Source organism: Camelus dromedarius, chromosome 24 (genome assembly GCF_036321535.1).
Source record: "Camelus dromedarius isolate mCamDro1 chromosome 24, mCamDro1.pat, whole genome shotgun sequence".
NCBI classification, from domain to species: Eukaryota; Metazoa; Chordata; class Mammalia; order Artiodactyla; family Camelidae; genus Camelus; species Camelus dromedarius.
This window is the reverse complement of record NC_087459.1, coordinates 7,577,680-7,602,337: the sequence shown is the minus strand read 5'-3', so window position 1 is coordinate 7,602,337 and position 24,658 is coordinate 7,577,680. Positions and strand designations below refer to the sequence as shown.

The window sequence follows — 24,658 nt, the reverse complement described above, 5'->3', positions numbered from 1 at the left end:
CACACGACACAGTGCCCAGGAGATGCTGGAGTTTGAGGAGGGGGCCAACAGTGAGCACACCAAGAGGCTGAGACATTTACCACAGGCCGAGGGTATGGTGGCCCAGGAAGGCAGCTTTGAGGACGTGGCAAGCTGAGGCCTGAAGCTTCCAACCAGTTGAACAGAGAAGAAAGCATTCAGAAAGGGGAGGGAGCATGTGCAAAGGCCCCATGGCAGCAAAGAGCACAGGGTATCTGAGAACAGAGCAAGGCCACAGTGACTTTAAACTTGAGAGATGGCTCTTTAGACCACATCTCAGTCCACCTCCTGGCTCCCCTCTTCTCTTAGCTCTTCCTTCCTGTCATCTCCTTCCCCAGTCCACTGCGCCTGTCTTCATCCAGTGGGCTCTGCAGTGTCAGGGAGATGATCTAATTGGCCAAGTTTGGACCAGGTCCCTGCTCCTGGACCATCAGCCTGGGGCTTGAGAAAGCTGATGTGAACAATGTTTCTCAACCCACACCCCTGGCAGAGGCTCCAAGGGTATCTTCAGAGGAGATGTGGGCTGGCGGCACCCCCACCCCCCGTAACTATGAGATCTGACCAGTCTAGGGCTGGAGAGCTCCATGGAAACCTTTTCCAGGTGCAAAACCCCCCAGCCCTCCCACCCGTTGGCTGCTAGGCCAGCTCAAGAAGTCAGTGTGTGAAGGGGCTGCTGAGGGCTAGATGCCACCACAGAGGAGGGCACCCTGCCTTCACTCCTTGCCCTGTCCGTCCTCTGCCTGGCCCCTGCCTGGTCCTCCTTCTGGACAGTCAGGGAGGCCATGTCTGTAGTTACTACAGTCTCTAAGAGAAAGGCATTGAGGGCAGGTCACGTGAGCCCAGAAGCCCCAGGGCCGGTGTGTCCCCTGTGTGTCCACAGCCCTGGCCTGGGCCTCTTGGCAAGCTGGCCTGAGGCAGTTGGCATCACATCCTGGGAACCCCTGCTTGACCTCGGAGATTAATTGGTACTTTTAATTACCGGCCGGTCTTCAGAAACCCAACATCCAAGCCAGAGATGAGGGAGCAGCTCTGAGCAGCAGCTCCATAAAGACAGCCTCATTCGGGCCCGTCAGGTCTCCAGAAAGAGAAGAGGGGTCTCCTGGGGTCTCCAGGGGTCCAGCATCCCCCGGTAACAGATTCCTGGGGCTCTGGGCCAGGCCTTTTGCTGAAACTCCCCTCCCCAACATAGTTGCCAGCTGGCATGGAAGTTCTAGTTTGAGCCGAAGCCGTCCCCTTGGTTGGGCTGATGTCCCTTCAGAAGCTGGCCGTGTGTCTGTTTCTTATCCTTCCATGCAGAGGATACTGGACAATCACTCCCAGATTCCTCCCCTCTCTGCCAGTCTGTGGCAGGTGCTGGCCCCGTGCAGCTTGTTCCAGAGCCCTGTCACTGCTTTCTGTGGGCCCATCCACAGGCTGCCTCCTGCCTTCAGGTAAGGGTGAACCTGCCCCAGGCTATCCCTTTGCACCTTCTCACCAGTTCTGAGGCCTCCTGATAAATAAACCCACCCTGCCTGAGGTCAGTCACTGACAGCTGGTCGGATCCCTGGCTGTGGACATTCTCCTTTGAAAGGATTCAGGGAGAGGGCAATGCTTAACCCAAGTGCACATTGTCTGCCCAGGGAGATATGCCTGCACAGATGTGTTGGAACAGCTGTGGTCTCTGCTCTGGCCTCCACTCACCCCCTCTGGTAGCAGTCCCTGAGCCTCCGGCTGTGCCCGTCCGTCTCTCTCCAGCCAGTGGGCTTGGAGCTGACTCCACCAGCGGCCATTGTGGGCAGAGGGTGACTCTGCAGCCAAAAACTGACCATCTCCAGGCAGAGTCCCAGGGGTAGAGGAAGCACCAAAAGGTCAGGGCCAGGCACATGCAGCATCTTCCACAAAGGAAACTTGAGTGCTAAAGTTTGAGCGGCCCAAGGCCAGGGCTGCAGACTCAGGCTATGCCTGCGGCATCAGGCTATCTCTCCCTCTGGACATCTCGACCCCACAGGCCAATAAATTCCATTCCTTGTCCATGCAGAAGGGCTCCAGGGGATACCAGAATCCTGGGTCCCTGAACCTCAGCTCCATTCTGGGCCCACACTCCCCTAGGCCCTGGACTCCACTCTCATTTTGAACACTCAGTCTCCTGAACCTCCGGGCCCTACTCGCCTCCTATACCCCAGCCTCAAGCTTCTCTGAGAAGAAAAGGGGCCTGGAAAGGCTTTCTTGGCCCACCTACAGGAGGGGACACAGGACGTTGAAACTGACTCTCACGACAGAAAAGTAGCTTTCTGAGCCTTAACAGGCTGCTGAGACCTGTGCTCCTCCTTCCAAGCTCGACTCTCAGGTTTTATGAGGCCTCTTGTCCAAGTTGAACCCCTTGGCTCGAGCCCTGTGTTGAGGGTGACTGGGAGGGAACAACATGGCTGGAAATAGACGTGTCACAGAGAAAATCCCCTTTCCAAGTAAGGAGCTCCAGCCGGCTGGGCCCCGGCCACCTCTGCCACGATGGGAGGTTCCAGAGACCCAGTGGTGTTGAAGGTAAATAAAACACACTCTGTCAAAAGATTTCCACCATCTCCTAGTTACTGATTTTCTGAACATGGTGAAGGACAATTTAATTAAGATGCTCTCAGGCAGGCACGTTAGGGTCGTGGAATGGAGCTGGGTGGTTCTGCAGTGAGGTGAGAGCTGGCATGGTGGGTTCAGACGTAGCTGGGGTGAAGCTTTGCCTCCAGAGGCACTAGGCTGGGGCAGAGATGCCGCAGGAAATTCTTTTCCTCCTTGGTTCCTCTGGGCCTGGCGTGGGAAGCTGGAAGGGCTGGAGACCCAGCCTCCTTGGCTACAAACCCTAAGGCCCTCTTCCTTGTGGGACCTGGTATGTGTAAAACGGGACCATCAGTCACTTGCTCCTGGGCCCCAGAACCTGAGGACATCGAGATGTGGGCCAACTTTGCCATTCAAACTGGCATTTCCCACCCCTTCACCTGGTGCTGGTTTGAGAAGAAATTGGCTCCCTGGCCCGGCACAAGCAGGAGCACCCATTGTCCAGGCTGCATGCCCTGGCCAGTATCAAAGGAGGTAGGTGGGACCTTGGGGGTAGTGGATTGGGAGCAATGGACTCTTAGCCATTGCTCCCTCCACCATTCCCTGGGACAGAGGCGCTGAGTGGGCTGTGCAGAGGTGGGTGCAGAAGTGGCCTTGATGAGCCAGCTCTGGAAGCTCCTGATTACATGACCCCTGGGCATCAGTTAGAAGTCATGATTCAGCAGGAGAGTACACTCAGTGGTAGAGCAAGTGCTTAGCATACACAGGGTCCTGGGTTCACTCTCCATTACTGCCATTAAAAAAAAAAGCAATGATTCAACCCGAGGGGTTAGAAGCAATTTCTGGCAGCTTCCAACATTACCTATCACTATTATATGATGAAGAACCTCCCCACAGCCTCTGTGCAGGTCCATGAGACGAGATCCTAGAGCGTTCTGTATCCTCTGGCTCATTCCACAAAAACTTCTGGGGTTTGAGGCCAAGCCTGCATTGGTGCTGGGACAGCAGGTGAAGTTCCTGGGGACCCTGCCCTCCAGAAGCTTGTGCCAGCAAAGCATTCCAATAAAGTAAAACAAGGTGCCCTGGCTGCTTTGTGAACTGGGGCTGTGTGCCGGTCCTTGCCCCTGCCTCCTGCCCTTGGGGTGTGGAAAGTGTAGGAGGGGGTTGTGGAAAGAAGGAGTTCTGGAAAGGAAGGCATTTCGAGGTCACAGGTCCAGATGCTGTCCTCTGTGGCCTGTAGCTTTGGGCAAATTACGGGGTGACTCTGGGCAGCAGAGTCCAGAGTGCCTATCTGTTTTGGAGGGGCCCCACCAGACCCTCATGAGTTGACCTATGCAGGATGCTGGGTGTGTAGTAGCCAATGCCTGATGTGTCATGTATTTTGTCTGGGAGCTCACCACCACTCCAAGCTGGAAACTTTCAGAGCACATCTCCCACTTCAGGAGAGCCTGTAACAGCAATGCTGCCCACTCTTTAATGAATCGTCTGCTTTAATCACTGGGCAAAGGTCACAGGAAGGTAAGACCTAGTGATGGATGGCATTGGGCACTGGCTTCCCCAACCTAGCCCTCAGCACCTGCAGGTTTGGGCCAAATCCGGGGTCTTGGATGCGGCTACCTTCAGGAGCCAGGCAGGGAGGGGGTGTGGAAGCTGCTGTGGGAGAGGCTGTGAGGAATGGTGGGGCCTGCGGGGGGCTGGATAGAGGCCACAGTCATCCTAATGGCAACCCACGGCCCTGCTGCCACCCAGACCTCAGCTCACCACGGAGGCATTTCTGAGCCCAGCTGGATGGAAAGCACTGCCCACCAACACAACGACCTGTGGTTTGCGGGTTTGTTTGTTATGTGGCATCACTGTGGCAATTGGTAATTGATACAGCTCTGTGGGCCAAATTCACCTGCAGGCCTGTTTGTGACTCCTGGCCTAGGCAGTTTCCAAGACTTATTCCAGTTCAGAATATGATTCTATGAAAATAACTGAACTGTCTGTTCTTTACCCGCACTGGGATTTACAACCAGAGAATATAATTGCATGGGGATTTTTTTTTTTTTTTTTTTTTTTTTGCTTTCTTCTCTACCTTGTAGTCATGAGGGCCACATGGGGCAACATCTCCTTCTGGGGTACAGGCTTGGGAGTGGTCATGGCCTGGAGCTGAGGTGCTAGGAGAGGAGATGGGCGAGCCAAGCAGAACAGCCGTCCATGAGTCACGGTTCCAGAACAACCAGCAAATGGCCTGCACCTGCTCGCCCACCCCTGCCCACACCTGCCAGCCTCACCAGGGGGTTTTGGCCACTGGACCATAAGGGTAGGGCCAGCCCAAACTGACCACCTCTCCAAAAGAGAGTGACAGATGTTAACACAAGCAGGTCCTGCCCACCCCCCACAATCAACAGATGTCAAGACATGAAAAATGAAGGTAAATGAAGGGTGCATGATTAGACTTAGGCCCACGCTGGGTTCTGGTGGGTGCCAGAGACAGCTGCAGAGGCACGTTGGGGACAATCATCCTGATGCAGTGGGGGCTGCCAGGCCCGGGTGTCTAGGGACAGCTGGACGAGGTGCCGACATGGGGCTCCTTCGTCAGTGAAGCCATCCCGCAGCTGCTGGGAGTGCCGCCAGCCAGAGCTTGTGCGCCTTGGCTCTGGGGCCACACTGGGAGTGGGAGGGCTGCATTGGGGGAGCTGCAGGCGAGCCCACTTAGGGGTTCCCAGGACACCAGCCCATGTTGAACTAGTGGCTCCTCTCAGGGAAACCCCCTTTTTTCCCTCCCCGCCTGTCTCCACCCTTTCTGGCTCTGTCCAGTTGGAGCTTAGCTCTGGGTCCTCCTGCAACCAGAGCCGAGGGCAGTCAGGCCCACTCTGGGCACCTCTGGCCTCTTCTGTATCTGCTTGACTTATTCTCATGTAGTTTTTGGCTTGAAAATCGAGGCTCAGGAGGCTCCCCCAGGTCCCTGGTGTTGGTGAAGGGCTGCTTGGTAGAGACCCCAGCGTGCCTGTGGCTGGCAGGCGCTGAGCTGTGGGGCGAGAGGAAAGCATCTCTGTCTCCCCACCCCTGCCCTGCAATCCCAGCACCAGGCCTCCAGCCCTGAGGCTCAGGGTTTGCAGAAAAGGTTTGTTTTTGAGTGGAGCACCTTCATGGAGCATAAGATGTACGCATATCTAAATATTATCTTAAAACTGCTGGATGCTCCCTGCTATAGATGAAGGTGTAAGTTATGTGTAAATAACGTGATCTATTCCAATAGGTAAAAGCAGTGCTTTCTTAGGAGATTCCAAAACAAGGACTAGGGCAGATTATTTTTTTAATTTTGGTGAAATTCACATAGCATAAAATTAAGTACTTTTTAGTGTACAATTCAGTAGCATTTTGTACACTCACCATGTTGGGCAAGCATCACCTCTGTCTAATTCTACAATATTTTTATCTCCCCACAAGGAAAGGCTGTCCCTGTTAGCAATCACCCCTCAACCCCCCATCCCCAGCTCCTGGGAACCACTGATCTAATTTCTGTCTCTGTGGATTTTCTTATCCTGGACGTTTCATATAAATGGAATCATACAATATACGGCTTTGTGTGTCTGGCTTCTCTTACTGAGCTTGATGCTGTATCAATACTTTACTCCTTTTTATGGCTGAATAATACACCCAAGCTTGTTTGATTAAATTCAGGCTGAAACAGGCAAGAACTGAGCCACTGGCCAGTCTTTCTTCTGCCAAGCCCTGCTCCATGGGGTTCACTCCTATGATGGTTCTAGACCCTCAGATGGACTGGACCTCTGCAGTCAGCTCCCAGGAAGGAGGACCCCAGAGGAAACATGAGAACATGAGCTCCCAGCAGACCTCTCTGATGGCCTCGCCCACCCTGGGCAAACCCAGGGAGGGAGCCCAGAGCCCGGAGCCCAGTGAGCTGGAAGCTGGACAAGGGGCCCCTTTCTGCTCTACACAATGTCCCATTGTGCCCTTCTCCGGGGGTGGGGGAACAATGCAGCCCCGGCCAGGGGAAGCTGAGGACAAAGGGCCCTTTGTAAGAACTGTCCCCACCTGAAAAGCAGCATCCAGGGTCACACCTGACAGCAGAGCTGTCCTTCCTTGCCTCCAGTCCATCCTCTGCACAGCTCCCACATCCGGGCGGGGACCCAGGGAAGCTTGGGCAGGCATGGGCTGGGGGTGCTGGATTCTCCCCATTTTCCCCAAATGGCTGTTTGGGCCCATCCCGAAAGCAGCGCCCGAACAGCATGGGGGTGGGGGTGCAGGTTGTAGGTTCATGTGGAAGGACCTGGAAGCAGGGCATTGCCAAGGCTAAGTGTTAAGCCCTAGGGCACACGCTTCCCTGCTGGGGGCTCACCAGGATGCAGAAGGTGTTTGCACCCTGCACTGAAAATATTTCACAAGTCCCACTTCACAGACGAGGTCAAAAGGAAGGATTTTTCATAGAAAGAAAGGGGAGCTTTAAAAAAACAATCACACTAAGATGCACATAAACGCTATTACACCAACAATAAGGGTGGGAGCTGGAGGCTGAAGAGGGGTTCTAGAAGTTGCTGGTCCAGCCTAATTTGGGAGATCCTATGTCCAGAGCCAGTCTCTGACTTCATGGGGCTCCTACTATAGGTGTTGAAGATGTAATTAAACAAGCAAGAAAGACCGAGCATTTGACCACATAAATATTGATAATTTATATGTCAAACACTAGGAACAAGATGTAAAAACAAACAAAAAACGCAGGACAGATATTTGCAATATACCTACAAGAATAGGATATTTAATATTTAAAGAGTTCTAAAAAATTAATAAGAAAACCCACACCTACCTCAATGATCTGCTTCCAGTGTCCCACAGTTTACCTAATAACTCTAATGCCTACTCTCTTATACACCTCCTCTTTACTCTGAGGAATGCCTATGATTCCACCCACTTAGAGACACCTCTCCTGTATCTTCAAAATGTAGAGTTGCTGGTGTCCTCATTAGGGTTCTGCTTGGGTCATTAGTCAGTAAGTTCTTCACTCCTCTGAATCCTCAGTGCATCACTCTCCCCTGTGGCTGGATGCCCAGACTTGAGAGCCAGTAGGAATACTGTCTAAGGGAACTTTCGTGTCCTGTGAGGATACATTGTGAGGTCATGATGGGGAAGAGGGAAAAAAGCTGGAGGATCTGAATTTTAGGGCCCAGCTGCTGCCTGCACTGTCCTTCACTAGCTGTGTGACCATCACTCCGGCATCCTCCTCAGACAGCAGAGATGGGGAGTTGGTGAGGGGATACCTGTGAGGTACCTGGCCACACATCCCATACAAGGGGTGACAGCCTAGAGCTCCGGGATGAAGCTGCTGCTCTAGCCTTTCCTCTGCAGGAACTCAAGTCCACACACAGCCAGGGCACGCAGAGGGAGTGCAGTAGCCTCCGGGGTCCTTGGCTACCAAATCCCAGCTGCCCTGGACGCTGACCAGGCTTGTGGTCAGACATTCGCTTTCCAACAATCTCCTTTACATTGCATTTCTGCTTCTGAAGTACCTTCTGCCCCTCCCAAGAAGACAGGCACATGGTTAGGGGAGTGCATCGAGGGCCTCTGCAACCTTGGCTGATGTAGTGAGTGAATGAATGAGTGAATGAATGAGTCAGTGAGTGAGTAAATGAACGAATGAATGAGTGAGTGAGTGAGTGGGTCAATCCCGCTTCCGGTAGGGCGCTGCGCGGTCCTCCAGGCACCCACCTCACGGGTGCAACGCTCCTCGAGGCCTGCGGGGGGCGCGCGAGCGATCGGGCCTGGTCCGCACTCCCCCTGGCGTGGGCGTGACCGGCGGAGTGGGCGTGACCTCCAGCTGCGGGAGGGGCCTCTCGGCGTGGGCGGGGCGTTCCGGCGCGAGGCTCTCCTCGCGCATGCGTCCTGACCGCCCGGTGATGGCGGCGCCCGAGGAGTCGCTGAGGAGGCGGAAGGCCGAGGCAGCGGGCCCAGTGCATGGGTCTCCGCCAGGGCCGGGGCGCGACCCCGCGGGCTGCCCGGCTCGCCTTCGTGCGGGCACCTTCTGGCTGACCAGGATCGTGCTCCTGAGGGCCCTCGCTTTCGTTTACTGTAAGTCCGCCGGGCTGGGCCCCCTGTGTGGCTCCTCTGCGCGCGCCCTGCCCCCGACCCACCCCCCTACCGCCCCCGGAGCCGGTTCGCCGCCGAGCCGCGGCTTTGCGCGTTCCTCGCCCTGCCGGATCGGGCGGGTCCAGGCGGGGAGATGAAGGTAGCGCAGGGCCGGTGGGGCCCCCACGGCGACCCCGCGTTGACCAGGAGTCTGTGCGGCCGCGACTCCGTTCTGCCGCCTGCAGGTTCCACGAGCTGTGGCCCCTGCGACTCCGGCTGAGAGGCTCAGGCGTCCTCCCCGCGTATGGCAGCTTTGAAGCTTGGTTAGCAGGTTCGTTCTCACCTGCGGGGTTTGATGCTAGCCAGGCAGAGAATTGCGTGGCCTGCCCCGAGGCCCACCTCCCAGAACACCGCTGGACTCCCACCCAGCGCGGAGTGCATTCCCTGGTCCGGCCCACACGCCCGGAGTATTCAAACTCCCTGAGCCGAGCAGCGGTGCCTGAAGCCAAACTGGGCTGCTCAAAGGAACCTGGAAGTGCGGGGGCCAGTGGGGATGGTGGGCAGCCCCCGGCTGAGACGGCCTGGAGCGAGTGGGCAGCTCCCCTTCTTGTGGATTCCGGAGGGCTCTGGCCCCTGGCGCGGGGGCCGTGGTTGCGTGCCGCGGGGACCAAACGTGCCAGCTTCAAGTCTAAGCCCCTTCCCGCGCACGCGAAAGGAGGGGTGAGGATGTAGCTCTTTGCACAGCGACCTTCAGCAAACACTGTGGGGTCACCGTGGTGGTGGAGGCCAGTTGTCACCGCGAGACTTTCGGAGGGCCTCTGCACCAAAATGGGGGATCTCCGGTACCGGCTTTCAGCTCTTCCTGTTGTGCTAAGTTATTGCAAAAAAAAATAGTTCTTGCCAGTATTGCTTTATCCCCCGCAGGATTAAATAGTCATTCTAAACGTTTGAGTTGTTTCTTAGCAAAAGACGGAGTCAAGACAAAGTTGATCTGCGAGACTCCAATGGACCTTTAAACTGGCCCCGCAACAGTGGAAAGACCCTGGTGGCTTTGCTTGGAGAGAGCACAGTTTATAAAACCCAGCTCAGCTCTCCGATGAGTGGGCCAGCCTTTGATCTCCATAGGAATGCTCTATTCAATTCAGGATGAAACCTGTTTTGCACCACCGGGGCAAGCATGTATTTTAAGCCTGGTGCTGAGAACAGAATGATTTGCTTTGGTAGATGCATTTCCCCCCTATCTTTTCTCTCTATTTGGGGTAGAATCAGTGTTTTTCTGCAAAGGAACCAGTTTCCCATCTTCCAGTGATGAGATTCTGTGGCTGAGATGGCCCAGGCAGGTGGGCAGTCATCCTGCATTGATCTCTTTCTAGAGGGTTCCAGATCTCATGGGGGCTGAGAGGTACCTCAGAGTCCTTTAAGTTCCAGGGATTTCCCACAATCCCTTCGGCTCTTCACACTTTTCCCTTGATGTTGGAGGTTATCGTTGCTCTCATGGCCTGCTAACCAGGAAGCTGAATAATGGACCCCTGTCCTGTGCTTCCTATACCCTCTGCACATCTAACAGCGTCCTTACTGCTGTTAGCCTACCTATCTGTGCATCTCCCCGGAAGCTCCTTGCATTCAGGGACAGTGTTTAATACCTCCATCCTCTGTCTTCTGGAAGCAGCTCCTGCTCCGTAAAATTTCCTGGACTTTTTGCAGTCTTTATCACTCTGTGTCACCACGGGATACCTTTCCAACTGTGTCCTCCTCCCTCTCCAGTCAGTGCCCCAGCTGATCACTCAGTTCACAGAGTGCCCACCCTTGAGGTCCCTGGTTCTCTCGGAGTTGTAGTCATGATTCCTCTGATCTCACATCTTATTTTTTTAGTTTGTTCTCTCTCTTGGCTGGTGTGTATCCCCAAACAGCTTTCCAAAAAAGGATGTGGAGAGGTGAACCTTCTGTGTCCTGTCCTTCCTTGCACACATGGGAAGTATCCATATGCCTGGGTCTGTGGTTCTTAGTCTGAGCAGTGTTCCTCGGAGTTTTGTGGTGCTGAGGAGTCTTTACCCAGTCTGACTCCTGCTCTTTTGCAGGTGATTAAAGGGAAACACTGTCATCTCTTCTGCTCACACCAGATGTGGCTTCTGTCTCACACTGACTAATCCTCTCATTGTCCAGACACCACCTGTGTGTCCCACACATCACTTTGTTCTTACGGTAACTGCCAGGCGTCAGTGCAGACCCCACAGGCTGAGGGCTTAGTCCCACAGACCCCTTACCTCAGACACCAGTCACAAGTCCAGGTCGTCACCTGTGCTTCTGACCCACCAGCTGTAAATTGGAGTGCCCATGACCTCAGGGTACCAGAATGGCTCACAAAACACAGGGAAACACTTTGCTTCTGTTTACTGGTTTATCATACAGGACACATGACTCAGGAACAGCCAGATGGAAGAGATGCTCAGAAAAGGGGTGTGGAGCCCTGATACCCCCTGTGGGAGCCACCCTCCCTGCACCTCTACATGTTCACAGCCAGAAGCTCCCTGAACCCCTTCATGTAGGGTTTGTAGGGAGGCTCCAGTACATAGGCATGACTGATTAAATCCCTGGTAGTTGGAGAGTAGTTGTCTCCAGCCCCTCCCCCTCTGGAGTTTGGAGGTCAGGAGTGGGGCTGAAAGTTCCCCTGGGAACCAGTCCTCATCCTCCGATCCCCCGAGAGCCTATTGGTATAAACCCGGGTGAGGTTGAATGGGGCTTGTTATGAATGACAGATGCTCCTCTCACCCCATCACTCAGGAAATCCCCAGGTATTTAGGAGCTCTGTGCCAGGAACCAGGACGAAGAACAAATAAATATTTCTTATGATATTACAGTACCATAGGGACTTGCTTTCCTTCTGGGAGCTTTTCGAGCCTGCTGCCTTGCCACCCTTGTCCCTGTCATGTAATAGCATGGCTCTGTGAGCTCCCTCCCTCATTCCTTCTCAGGGCCTCAGTGAGCTCACTTGGACTTAAAAGACTCCTGCCCTCATTCTGGACGAGCTCTTCTGGGTCTGCCCAGTCTGCTGACTTTAGGCTCATGTCTGTCCAGATACCCCAGTGGGTCCCAGCTGCACCCTATTTGGGGACCACCAGCCCACCAAGACTCCCAGCTCCGGCCAGAGCCTGAAGCTAAATGAGGATGTGATGGAAAAGGAGGTGAGCTCCTCCTGGGCCCTGGAGTTTTACTCCCAACGTGGACGCACCTCTGTGACTGCCGTGATCGTCAGAAGCCGTGTGAAGGTGACTGCCACTGCAGGGCTCTCCAGAAGGAGCTGTGAGCACTGGAGCCAGCGGAAGATTTTTTTGATGCATCAGTAAAATTATTTATCTCCCTGGTTCCAGACTGTCACTGTGGAGTCCCCGGGATAATGTTTCTTTAAAAATTCTACTTCAAAAGGATCTCAAGCTAGTTTCAGCCTAACTCTTAATTCCTGGATTTGCCAGCTTGCGGTACTGTCCTTTTGGTTTGGATGCGTTGTGTGGTGTCATGCTTGTCATCTTTCCTTGCTAACATTACATGTAGTGGAGTTTATTACGTCTTTCCCGCCAGCTAATGATCTCTTGGAGAGTCTGAGATGAACCCAGACCGCACCCTCTAAAGGTGGCACCTTGTCACACTCGTGGTCAAGAGGAGTGTCACCTGGGGTCGGGTGGGGTCAGTGCCCAAGCCCAGGACTGACGGGGCCCAGCAGACCCACCTACACCTGCATTTGCTGCACTCTTAGCTGTTCTCTGGAAAATCTGAGGGAAAAAATGGAACCAAAAGAATACTGGAATCTTGTGTAGTTTTCTGTTCTAAGTTTTCAGCGGTTCTGAGAGTTCATGGGAAGTTAGTTCTTGTTCTTTCCTCCAGGCCCCATGAATTCTAATGAAATGCTCTGCTTGGTTTTACAAGCTTCTCTGTAAAATGCTTCCAGTTTGTTTAAAAAACAAACACTGCCCTACTTCTGAGCTCTGTATAGTACACGCCTTTAAAGAAAAAGTATTGGTGGTTATTGTGCCAAGTCCCAGATTTTAACCGCAGTCAATAAAACCACCCAGTGGAGAGTGACATTTTGCAGATGATTCTGTTTTAATTTTAATGCATTTTATCTGAAGGGGAGAGAAGACTAAATTTTTTCTTTTTGATTTTTGAAGAAAATATTTGCAGACATCTTTGATAATGTGTAAGGTGACCTGGTCCCCTCTTCTAGATCAGTCTCTGAGTTACCCCTTCAAGGAGCAGCTGAGAAGCTTTCCTAGAGCTGGGTTGGGGGCTGACTCCTTCCTTCTTAGAGCTGAGTCTTGGGGGAGCTGTCTCCTTCCTTCCTAGAGTAGGGTGGGGGTGACTGAGCCTTTCTAAGTTTGGTTGTTTGGTTTAACTTTGAGATCCTGTGATTTTTTTTTTTTTTGAATTGTTTTTTCTTTCTACTTAGCCATTTCTGTAACAGGAGTGAAAAATAGGGTTTTTTCTTCTGAAATTTAAATCCCTTCTATATTCATTTTTTCCTGTAGGTAAGGTTGGAAGTTTCCTATGCTGCTCGTCTTCAGTTTACTTTTTTAAACTATTTAATTGGCGAAGCCAAATCTCATTTTTCTTTCATGGCATTGAACTGTGAACTGTGGTTATGGGGAGGGGGGACATCCAGCTGTTCAGCCTTTGCTGATTAGGTCCCCCTGTGTGGAAGAGCCCAGAGTGGGTTTTGGAGTGTGCAGGAGCAGTCTGAGTCAGGAGAGACAGGCTCCACCTGGATGCATGTGCGTGCACACACACATAGGGCCAGGGCTGGGTGGGCACCACGGTGGGATGGCCTCGACGTTACCAGGAAAGTCAGTGGCACGTGGACTTGGGTAGTTTCTGCCCAGTGGTGGAGGCAGCAGGAGGGGTGTGGGAAGAAGGGGGCAGGGAGAAGACCAGGTGTCTAGCACTCTGTCTTTATTCATGACGTCCTGGATGTCTTCTCTCACAGGTGGGCTCAGGTCTCAGTTTTCTTCCTACAGGGCAGTGAGCTGCCCATAGTAGGCTTTCAAGAAACATTCACCCTTTTATTTTTAAAACTACTAACCAAACTCCAGACTGTCAGACTTCCACCAGTGTCCCTTCTGGTTCTGGGTCCCTCCCAGGAGCGCCTGACGTTAGCCCTCACCACTCCTGAGCTCCCTTTGGTCATTTCTCCGTGTGTCCATTTAAATATATATTAGGGTAAACATGCGATGACACTCACAGTCTCCGGACGTCCCTGGTTCTTGATGACCCTGACAGTTTTGAGCAGGTCTGGTCATATATTTGGTAGAATGTCCTTCAATTGGTTTGTCCAGTATTTTCTCATGACTGGACAGGTTGTGATTTGGGGAGAGTCCCACAGAGGTGAGGTCCCTTTCACATCATGGATTATGTTCACCTGGATCACCTGGTTGAGGTGTGTGCCAGGTGTTTCTCCCGTCAGATTCTACTCTTCCCATCCATTCTATGTCCTCTGGAAGCCAGTGATGGGGTCCAGCCTGCTCTCCAGGGGAGGGGTCATCAGCGCCGCCACCCCCTGCCCGAGGGGGCATCTTCATGTATTACTTAGATTTCCTCTGTAAGGAATTTATTTAGCAGTCGCCATGTTTGTTTACACTCTGGGTTATGGTCCCACACTGTTACCATTGTGGTATCAAATTGTCTGGCTCTAGTCAGTGGTGGTTCTTCCCAATTGTCTCCCTTGTCCTTGTGCCGTGCCTCTGTTCTTCGTTCTGTGAGTGCTTCCTTACTTCCTGGTGCTGCAGGGTGCTGCAGGATGCTGCAGTCTCCTCTCTTATTTCTCAGCTCTAAAAGCAGCCATTTCTCTGGGAGCCCTTGTTCCTTTGATTGGAGAGTGATGTTAAGAACCTAGATCTGGCTGCCAAGAGTGCCCATTGCATTGCATGTCACTGCTTCCAGACTCTTAGCAGACAGAGCTAGGTTACATACATGTGTGTGCACAGTCACATGTGACCATTTCTCTGTGTGTCCATTTGACTATATATTAGGGTAAACACGATCATACTCACATCTCCGATTCTAATCCAGTACTCAGGATATGTGTTGTCCTTCCCTTCTTGCTTGTCTGGAACTTCCTTTCTCCGCTAGTGAGAAATTTTGCCCCGCCATCTCCCATGGTTTGTTTATTTGCTCAACCCCAGTGCACATGCAAAGCAGTTACAAAATTGTTCACCCACCCCCGAGAGGAACATCAATTAGACTCCAGTGTTTGTATACAGTTCCTTTTGCCATTGTACTTACAATTTTCACTCAAACAATTTCTAAAGTTACTTAGGCCAGGTCTCCCTCATGCCTTCCATTCAGTGTGGCCGTTCTATACATTTGCAGTGGCGTTGGATCATTTGTCACAGTCTGCGTTCCATCCTGGCATTCCCTGACCTCCTGGCTAGGTTGTTTTGAGTTTATATACATTAAAGTTCAGTTTTTGTGATGTACATTTTTATGAGTTTTGACAAATGCATAGTTATCCATCACCCAAGTACCATACAGAATAGTTCCATCTTCTGAAAATTCTCCTGTGCACGTAGTCGGCTGCCTCCGCCACCAGCCAGCCCCTGGCACACTCTGATCTGTGTTCTGCCCCATGTCAGGTGAATGGAATCCTACAGTGTGTGTAGACTTTAGGTCTGGGTTCCTTTACTTAGTGAAATGCACTTGCGTGAATCAGCAGCTTCTGCATTTTTCTCTCTGAATATCATTTCATTGTATGAATGCACCATAGTTTATTTATCCATTCCAATGCTGAGGGGCGTCTATGTTGTTTCCAGTTTTTGCAATTATGAACAAAGCTCCTGTAAACATTTGCATGCAGGCTTTTGTGTAAGTGTAAGTTTTTGGTTCATTTGGGTGAATACCTAAGAGTATAATTGCTGGGTCGTATGGTAAATCTATGTTTAACTTCATAAGGAACTTCCAAACTGTCTTCCAGAGTAGCCACACCAGTTTACATCCCACCAGCAACAAATGAGAGTTCCTGTTGTTCTGAATCCTCTGGAGCATTTGGTATTTTCATTTTTTGGACTTGGGCTGTTATGATAGGTGTGTGGTGATACTGCACTGTGGTTTTAATTGGCGTTTCCCCAGTAACAAATGATATTAAACATCTTTTCATGTGTTTATTTGGCATTTGTGTATCTTCTTTGTGTGCAGCAGATGACTTTCAGTGTCTGTTCAGATCTTTTGCCCATTTAAAGCTGGGTTGTTTGTTTTCTCATTGTTGAATTTTTTGTTTTCTTTTTCTTTTTCTTCATCATTCAGTTTTAACAGTACTTTAAGTATTCTGGATGCAAGTACTTTATCAGAAATGTGATTTGGAGATATTTTTCCCAATCTGTGACTTGTCTTTTCATTCTCTTAAAAATGTCTTTTACAGAGCAAAAGTTTTTCATTTGATAAAGTAGAATTTATCAGTTTTTTTCCTTCATGGATCATGCCTTTGGTGTTGTATCTAAAACTTCATTGCCAAACCCAAGTCACATAAATTTCCTTCTATATTTTCTTCTAGATGTTCTATACTTCCATGTTTTACAGTTAGATCTCTGGTCCAATTTGAATAAATTTTTCTGTAAGTTGTGAAGTATGTCTCAAGGTTCATCTTTGTCCATGTGACGTCCAGTTGTTCCAGCACCACTTGTTAAAACGTCTTTCTCCTTTAAACTGTCTTTGCACCCTTGTCAAAAATCAGTTGACTGTTTTTGTGTAGGTCTCTTTCTGGGCTCTCTGGTCTTTTCTGTTGACTTACGTGTCTGTCCTTTTGCCAGTACCACACTATTGCTTACTGTAGCTTTGTAGTAAGTCTTAAAATTGAGTAATAAGAGTCCTCAAACTTTGTTCTTTATCTGAATTATTTTGGCTATTTTAGTTTCTTTGGTTTTCCATATACATTTTAGAATCAACTTGCCAGTATCTGTGAAAAGCTTATTGGATGTTTTGATTGAGATTGCATTGAATCTATAGATCAAATTGGGGAGAACTGACATCTAAATAATGCTGACTCTTCCAGTTCATGAACACAATGAATCTCTCCATTTATTTACATCTTTTTTTTATTTCTTTCATTATGTCTTGTAGTTTCCTACATATAGATTCTGTGTATATTTTGTTAGTTTTTTATCTAGGCACTTTGTGGGGTTGCTATTATAATTTTAAACAAAAAGTTAGGTTACAGTTGTTCATTGCTGATACATAGGAATACAGCTGACTTGTATATTGATCTTGTATATTGTGACCTTGAAAAACTCACTTATTTGTGCCACAGGGTTTGTTTTTGTGGATTCTTTGGGATTTTCTACGTACCATCTGTTAATAAAGATAGCTTTGAGGATTTTTGCATCTGTGTTCATCAGTGATATTGGCCTGTAATTTTCTTTTTCAGTAGTGTCTTTGGTTTTTGTATCAGGGTGATGGTGGCTTCATAGAATGAGTGTCTTTTTTTTTTTTTGACTCCACGTATAAGTGATATCATATCGTATTTTTCTTTCTCTTTCTGGCTTACTTCCCTTAGAATGACGATCTCTGGTTCCATCCATGTTGCTACAAATGGCATTATTTTATTCTTTTTATGGCTGAGTAGTATTCCATTGTATAAATATACCACAACTTCTTTATCCAATCATCTGTCGATGGACATTTCGGTTGCTTCCATGTCTTGGCTATTGTATACATAGTGCTGCTATGAACACTGGGATGCATGTATCTTTTAAAGGATATACACCCAAAAGTGGGATTGCTGGATCATATGGTAAGTTCAAGAAGAAATAGACCACTTCAACAGAACAATCACTAGAAACGAAATACAATTAGCAATGAAAAACCTCCCTGCAAAAAAAAGCCTAGGACTAGATGGCTTCACTGGGGAATTCTACCAAACATACAATGAAGAACTCATACTGGTCCTTCTCAAACTCTTCCATAAGATTGAAAAGGAGGGAGTACTCCCAAACTCATTCTATGAAGGCACCATCACCCTATATTCAATATCTTATAATAACCTTTAATGAAAAAGAGTATGAAAACGAATATATGTGTGTATATGCATGACTGGGACATTGTGCTGTACACCAAAAATTGACACATTGAAACTGACTGTACTTTAATTAAAAAAAACTTTTTTAAGATAGTTTTATGTCTTCCTTTCTAATCTATATGTCTTTTAGTTCTTATACTTACCACACTACACTAGCTAGGATTTTCCATACAGTGCTGAATAAGAGTAATGAGAGAGTCTTGCTTTGTTCCAAATCTTAGGGGGAAAGTATTCAGTCACTAATCTTTAAGTATGATCTTTGCTGTAGGTTTTTCATAGCTATCTTTTATAGATTGATGAAGTTCCCTCTGTTCTTAATTTGCTGAAAGTTATTTTTGAGGGGGTAGGTAATTAGGTTTATTTGTCTATTTATTTTTAGAGGAGGTACTGGGGGTTGAACCCAGGACCTCATGCATGCTAAGCATGTGCTCTACCACTTGAGCTATACCGTCCCCCCGAAAGTTTTTTTTTTAATCATGAAGGGATGAATTCTTTAATGTACTTTTTTGTGTGTCTATTTATACTATCATATGATTTTCTTATTTAGTTTGTTAGTATGCTGAATTACACTGATGGTTTTTTGAAAAAAACCATCAATGTTTTTGAGTTTGGTAGTCTTTCAAGTAATTCGTCTAATTCATCTAAGTTGTCAGATATACAACCCTAGAGAGATTTGTGGTATTCCTTTATTATCTTTTTGTGTCTGTAGGATCCATAATGATGTTCCCTTTTTCACCTCTAATATTGATATCTTCTCTCCTTTTCTTGATAAGTCTGGCTAGAATTCTATCAATTATGTTGATCTTATCTAAGAATCAACTTGTAGTTTTATTGACTTTCTCTTTTGTTTTGGTGTTCGCCTCCTTTAAAACATTTCTTTTCTGCTGCTTATTTTGTGTGTAATTTGTTCTTTCTGATTTCTTAAGGTGGAAGTTTGTATTTGAGGCCTTCTTATTTTTCTGACATGAATGTTTTATTGTGAATTTTCTGTAAGCAGAGTTCATTCTGGGATAGTTAACTAACCATTTTATGTAAATAGGCACATGTTTTATTTAAATGTGTATATTTTATATACATATATACATTGTGTATAAGTAGATATAACACACATAGGTATGTGTACATATACATGTGCATTGTGGCTTCTAAGGCTGGGTCTTCTAAGACCCTCAAGATTTTGTGAAATGCTCAGACACCTGGAGTCCAAACCATTGGTCAGATTGTTCCTCATCTTCTTGCCTGGCCCAGCCACCTACACATCTAAAAAGTGCCCATTGGTATCCACAGAGGACTGTGTTCCTGTTCATGTTACTTTTGTCTTCTTTTCTTCCAGGTGTGGCATTCCTGGTGGCCCTCCACCAGAACAAGCAGCTAATTGGAGACAGGGGCCTGCTGCCCTGCAGCACGTACCTGAGGAGTGTGCAGCGGCACTTCCGGGGGCAGGTCAGCTGGGATGCTGTGAGCTACGCCCCAACCATCCTCTGGCTGCTGGACTGGTCTCACATGGACTCCAACCTAGACGCCCTTGCGCTTCTTGGGCTGGGTATCTCCTCTTTCATCCTGGTCTTCGGCTGCGCCAATATGATTCTCATGGCTGCTCTCTGGGTCCTCTACATGTCCTTGGTCAACGTGGGGCAGATCTGGTAAGAGGGAAGGTTGAGGCACGTATAGTCCAGATGTGTGGTCACTCAGGGTCTTGGGATGTCACCCCCAGAGCACACCGAGGCCTCCTGGCAGGAGGAGAGATTGAACAAGCTTTCTTCTTATGTCAGTTCGGAAAATGTCACCATTTTAATTAGGCCATGGTAAATGCTACTGAACATAGTTAACCAAACTCCAGGAGCCTTTCTCTTTAGGAATAATTTCGATTCTGTTGGGAGTTTCATGGCCGCACCTGAGACTGCGTTGCCAGTGTGCTAAGCTGGGAGGCTGTGAACTGGAGGGGGAGTGGCTGGGGGGCTGCTGGGAGCCCTCTGGTGGTGGGGCTTCATTTGGAGGTCTGCTTCTGCTCCTACTCCCACCTCTCCTTCCTTGTTCCAAAGGAACCTTAAAATAATGAGTTGAATTAGATTGATTTTTGCAATGTATTGTGACATGCAAACAGCAGGATTCAGAAAAGTTTACAAAACATCATGTCAATTTGCAAAATAAGCAATTACCAAGGTCACCTCCAGAGCATGGACCTTTGGTCATACTGCCAGCCTGTGTTTGAAGGAACCTTTGCCAAAGGTCAGAGGTCAGGCTGGCCCTCTGGGGAGAACAGGCTCCAGTACCGGCAGATCAGAGGTGGTGTTGGCTCCAGGAGGCCAGACAACCAAAAAAGTCATATGGGACTATAGACAGGGCATCAGCACAGTATATGGCTTGGGATGGACCCAGATGAAAGTCGAGGGACCGTACGGTGCTCTGCTGCAGTCAGACCAGGAGGGGCGGGCAATGCCACTCTTCTTTCAGGCTCTAGGCCAGCATTCAGGAAAGATCACTTACCAGAGGTCTCTGTAAGGAAAGTTCTGGGGTCGGGGATGGTGTCTCTGTAGACACGTCAGGGTCTGTGTGGACATGGAGGGGGTAGTGTCTGGGTAGACGAGCAGGAAGCAGAGAAGGAGATGTCTGTGTAGATGAGCAGGAGGTTAAGCACCTCTGGGGCTCCTGCTGCAACAATGTTCCCACTGGGGGCCTCTGCCCTTTGGGAGGAAAGCTTCATTTGGTGGCCTGACAGTCTGGGGTGCAGGCTCAGGCCGTGGGGCTGGCAAGGTCCTGGACCACGACAGCGAGTAGGTTTTAACTTAGATGCCTGACTCCCTCAGTGCCACTTGCTGGTTTATTTAGAGTGGTCCCAGGGCTGTGCCTGTGGGCTGGGAGCCATCTGGCATCCCTCCCAGCTCCTGTCATCTGGGCCCTGGTCCCTGAGCAAGTCTGAGTGACACTTGGTGTGCGAGCAGAAGGCACCTCCTCCCAATCCAGTCTGCAAGTAGGAGGGCACGTCAGTCACCCCAGCTGCCCTCCCTGCTTCCTGGGGCCCTGGTGTGGACATGTTACTGTTGCCCAGCAAACAACCTGGTGGTGAGAGCTCTAACTTATGCAAAGACTTTGGGAAACTTCAGTGTGATTGGCCACGTGGCATGAGCTGCATTTATCGGAAGAAACACCCACAGGTGTCAGGTGTCACTTACCAGGTTTCCACAGGGTGGCCGGCAACGTAGTATTGTGTGTCAGCACCATGGGTTCAGTTCATACAGAAACTGCGCTGGGTTCCTGAAGGGAGGAGATTTACATTTGATTTATGATATTTTCTTTTCTAAGGCCCAGGTGGGTAGGGTAGAAATAGGGGTTGACACCCATGAGGTGGAGTGTGCCTCATGCCCATCTGGCAGCTGCGAGGCAGGTGAAGCTGCCCTCGCTCCCCTCTGCTCCTGCCCACCTGGGATTCACAGGGCACTGCCACCTCAATGCGTCTGACCTCCACGGCGGCCACACATGGTCACTGCCCCCTCTCCAGTCAGTGGGTGTTTACCAGCACAAGATGACTCTGGGTGGGTTTTTCTTGATGTCTAAGAGGCTACTGTCTCTTGGGACATGTGATTCTAAGTCATGCCAGAGGAGGGAGACTTCTAGGTGCATGTGTCCCGTTTGAACAGCTGGAGTTACCAAGAGTGGGAGTGCAGTGCCCGGTGCAGGGAGGCTGCTTCGGCTCTTTGACGTGTGGTTCGGGGGTGCCGTCCCGCACCTAGCAACCAGTAAAGTCATATCCACTGTCAGTTTTACTTTAAACAGCATTTCCTTATCACATCTAGGATGTACTGGTCAGGGAAGAGTTTTGAAAACCTGTCGTGAGTACACGTGGCCGAAAATAGTCATATTTTTTCACTGGAAGAGATGTTCTGCTCCCCTTCACTTGGGTATATTAAAAAAATGTGATTCAAATTAATTTAAGCTCACTAAAGCAAAATAAAATGAAACTATGTCTTCTCAGAAAGGATGCATGAGATGTTTTAGGTGAAAAATGTAAAAGGAAAAAATAATCTGTCAGTGGAGACCAGTGGATTATTTACCATGTTCCTGATGCCAAATGTCCGTGTTCCTAGCTGAACTGCAGGCCTCTGGTTGTGGCCCAGGTATGGGGCCCCAGATGAGACTGTCAGCATGGTCAGGCCCCTCAGCCTGGAAGGCGAATTCAGGTCCCCCTTGACTCGGGTTCCCCTGACAGATGATAGTTTCTGGGTTGTCATAGTGACACTGGAAACTTACTATGAGAGTGATGACGCCTTAAATGAAGTCTGGCTTCCTTTTTGTGATACCCCAGCACGAAAGTTAGACACACTCTGTTCTTTCACATTCCGTTTATTTTATAACTTGAGAGAAAAGGATATCTGTTTGGGATGAGATGCTCAGATAATGGACACCGTTGATGGGCTTTCTTTCAAGTGTTGTCCAACTGGCATTCTGCGGTGGGGACAGGAAGCCCCCTTGGGGCACAGAGGCACCAGGCACATCTCTCCCTGCACCACAGCCCCTGCACTGGGGTCTCGTGGCCTCACGGCACCTGCCCAGCCTTGCTCGTTTGTGCCGGTGCTTTGCTTAGGGCCCCCTCTCTCCTTTCTCTTAAGTGGGTGCTCTCTCTGCTCCTGCGGACCCAGACCAGTGTCTGTGACATCCTCAGTAGAAGTGGGCTCCTGTATTGCTGCAGAGAGACCAAGGGAGGCCCCATGTCAGTGTCTTGGGCGGAGTCAGACAATTCTCCCCGACAGCCTGCACATTCTGGGACCATGACCGCCCTTCTCTGGCCTTCCCCATGTGGTCCCAGTAAGTGTTTGCGAAGCAGGCGGAGCCTGACGAATCTTCACAGAGGTGCTGGTCGAAGACCTTCGTATCGGGGAGAGCGGCTTCTTCAGTTATGCACTCAGTGCTTCACAGGGTGATGACCCAGGTCCTCAGATTCATGAAAGCGAGTGTTTTCAAAGGAGCCAGAAAAGACGGCTTTATTAATTCCTTGTCTGGTGGTGGCAGGAGGTGCAGTGGGAGGGAGGGTGAGATCCCAGTGTTCCCACCTCTAGCAGGAGGAAGGGAACCGAGACGGGGCACGCCGGTGGTCTGCCCCCGCCGGGGTTTCTGCTCTCCCGGGTCCTCTGCCACGCGGGCAGGCATGGGGCCGCCATGGCAGTGAGAGCGCTGCCCTGCTGCTCCCTCAGTCTGCTCCCAGGTCCCATGAGTCTGTGCAGCTTGCTCAGGCCCTGTACCGGCCCTGTGAATACCTGGGCTGTGTCATTGCTGTGCCTTTGTCCCCAGTTCCACAAGTCACTGCATCCACACGTTGCCTGTTTACCCCAGGTGGGACCCCGGGGAGACCTGGGACTCTTTCATGTTTCTCCCCACTTCCCCTGTGTTTCACCAACCTCCAAATCCTCTTGATTTTACCTGCAAAATGTTTCCAGAACCTTCTTTTGCTGCCAGCACCTTTGTGGCCCTGAGTCCCTGGTGGCCGTCAGCTCTCCTTCTCACATGCCCCTGTGCTTTGTCAAGGACACATGTGCCAGCATCCTTTGGGTTTCGGACATTCAAGGCGTGGCAGCTAGAAGGTTGTGTTTCCATGTGTGGGCAGGTCTAAGGTGTGAGTTGTGGTTTCTTCATTTACCCCTGCCGCCCACCACCTGCCCTGCCACCTGCAGCCCTCCCCACCCCACCTGCCATCCCCCCAACCTGCTGCCCTCATGTTGAGGACCAGGGTGGGCACAGTCTTGGTTTTCAGGCCCTGTCATCTCTCAAACCAGGGCTACTGTCAGGCTCCTTATAGGAGATGGGAGCAACCCCCATCCCCCAGAGGGGGGCTCCGTTGGGCCCAGGTTCCACAGACTCATATAGTAGGCCCGGCAGTTCAGAGCTTCTTGATGGATGAGAAAATTCCTTGGACTTCATTGGGGCCTCACTCGCTGGTGGAAGGGAAAAGGAGGAGCAGGCCCACTTCTTTCGAGGCATTTTCTTAGGCTGTGACTTTGTTCCGTCTTGGTTGGTCAAGCTCTCTACCCCTGAGGGAAGGAGGCAGCCAGCTGCTAGACGGAGCCTTTCTGGTGCCTGTGGTGTCTTCTCGATGACACTGGACAGTATTCTGGAAGACCGGAAGCATAAGAGCTGCTTAGCTTAGGTGATGGGCCATTCCAAGAGCTTCCTCCTTGAGGAAAGTGTTAGCCACTGTGAACCATCAGTGAGAAGCCCCCCGAGCCCCTGGGCCACGTGCAGGGAGACACAAGTGCAGCAGTGCCAAGCCAGTGCTTGGTGATCACACCCTGCCATCATTCACAATCGAGCGTGGAGGAGCGGGTTTTAGTGGTACCTGAGGTTGGGGTGGGGGTGGCAGTAGTCACAGTCGTCCCCGAGGGTGGGCAACTCTGTGAAATATGTAGTTCCATCTGGTTCTATAGAGGAAACCTTGCTGGCTGGGGGCACAGCTCTGTCAGGCGGGCTGAGGCGGGAGGCAGCTGGGCACTGGGTCAGCAGCCAGGTGCCTCGCTGGGTTCCTCATTTTGGGGTGAGTTGTCTTGTTTTGGCCAGAACCTGACATTGCCAGAGCCCTGGGTGTTGCGCTCGCAGGAGGGATGCTGGGCTAGCCTCACGGTGACGCCTGTGCTCTGTTTGCGGAATTGGAGGCAGCTCTTCTGAGGCACAGGTTCCGTTGCTGCCCAGCTCCATCAATTTCTTTTTAATTTCACAAACTTCATTTTTAGGATAGTTTTAGATTTACTGAATCACTGCAGAAGCAGTGCTGAGTTCTTGTGTACCTGACTCCCGGTCCTGCTACCATCCTCTATGTTAGACGGTGCACTTGTCACACTTAACAAGCCAGTACCGACACAGTTGTTTATTCACATCTGCTTGCTTCTTCCCTCCCTGGGAAGGAATCCTCTGGCGTCATGCCTCCTTGGGCTCCTCTGGACTGGGACAATCTCATCTCAGACTCTTCTGTTTCTGGTGCCTTGATGGTGTTGAGGAAGACCAGAC

The 24,658-nt window shown here is 50.3% G+C and overlaps 1 protein-coding gene across 2 annotated transcripts in view; it reads left to right on the top strand.

Annotated features, from left to right (window-relative positions):
- Nucleotides 1-8,416: 8,416 nt before the first annotated feature.
- LMF1 (lipase maturation factor 1) overlaps nucleotides 8,417-24,658 on the top strand; it is an 83,488-nt gene continuing 67,246 nt past the window's right edge. For both annotated transcript variants that reach the window (XM_031447787.2, XM_031447785.2), the window contains exons 1-2: nucleotides 8,417-8,613; nucleotides 18,999-19,308. In XM_031447787.2, coding sequence (XP_031303647.1) covers nucleotides 8,421-8,613; nucleotides 18,999-19,308 — 503 coding nt within the window. In that variant the 5' untranslated portion in view covers nucleotides 8,417-8,420. The remainder of the gene's footprint in view (nucleotides 8,614-18,998; nucleotides 19,309-24,658) is intronic.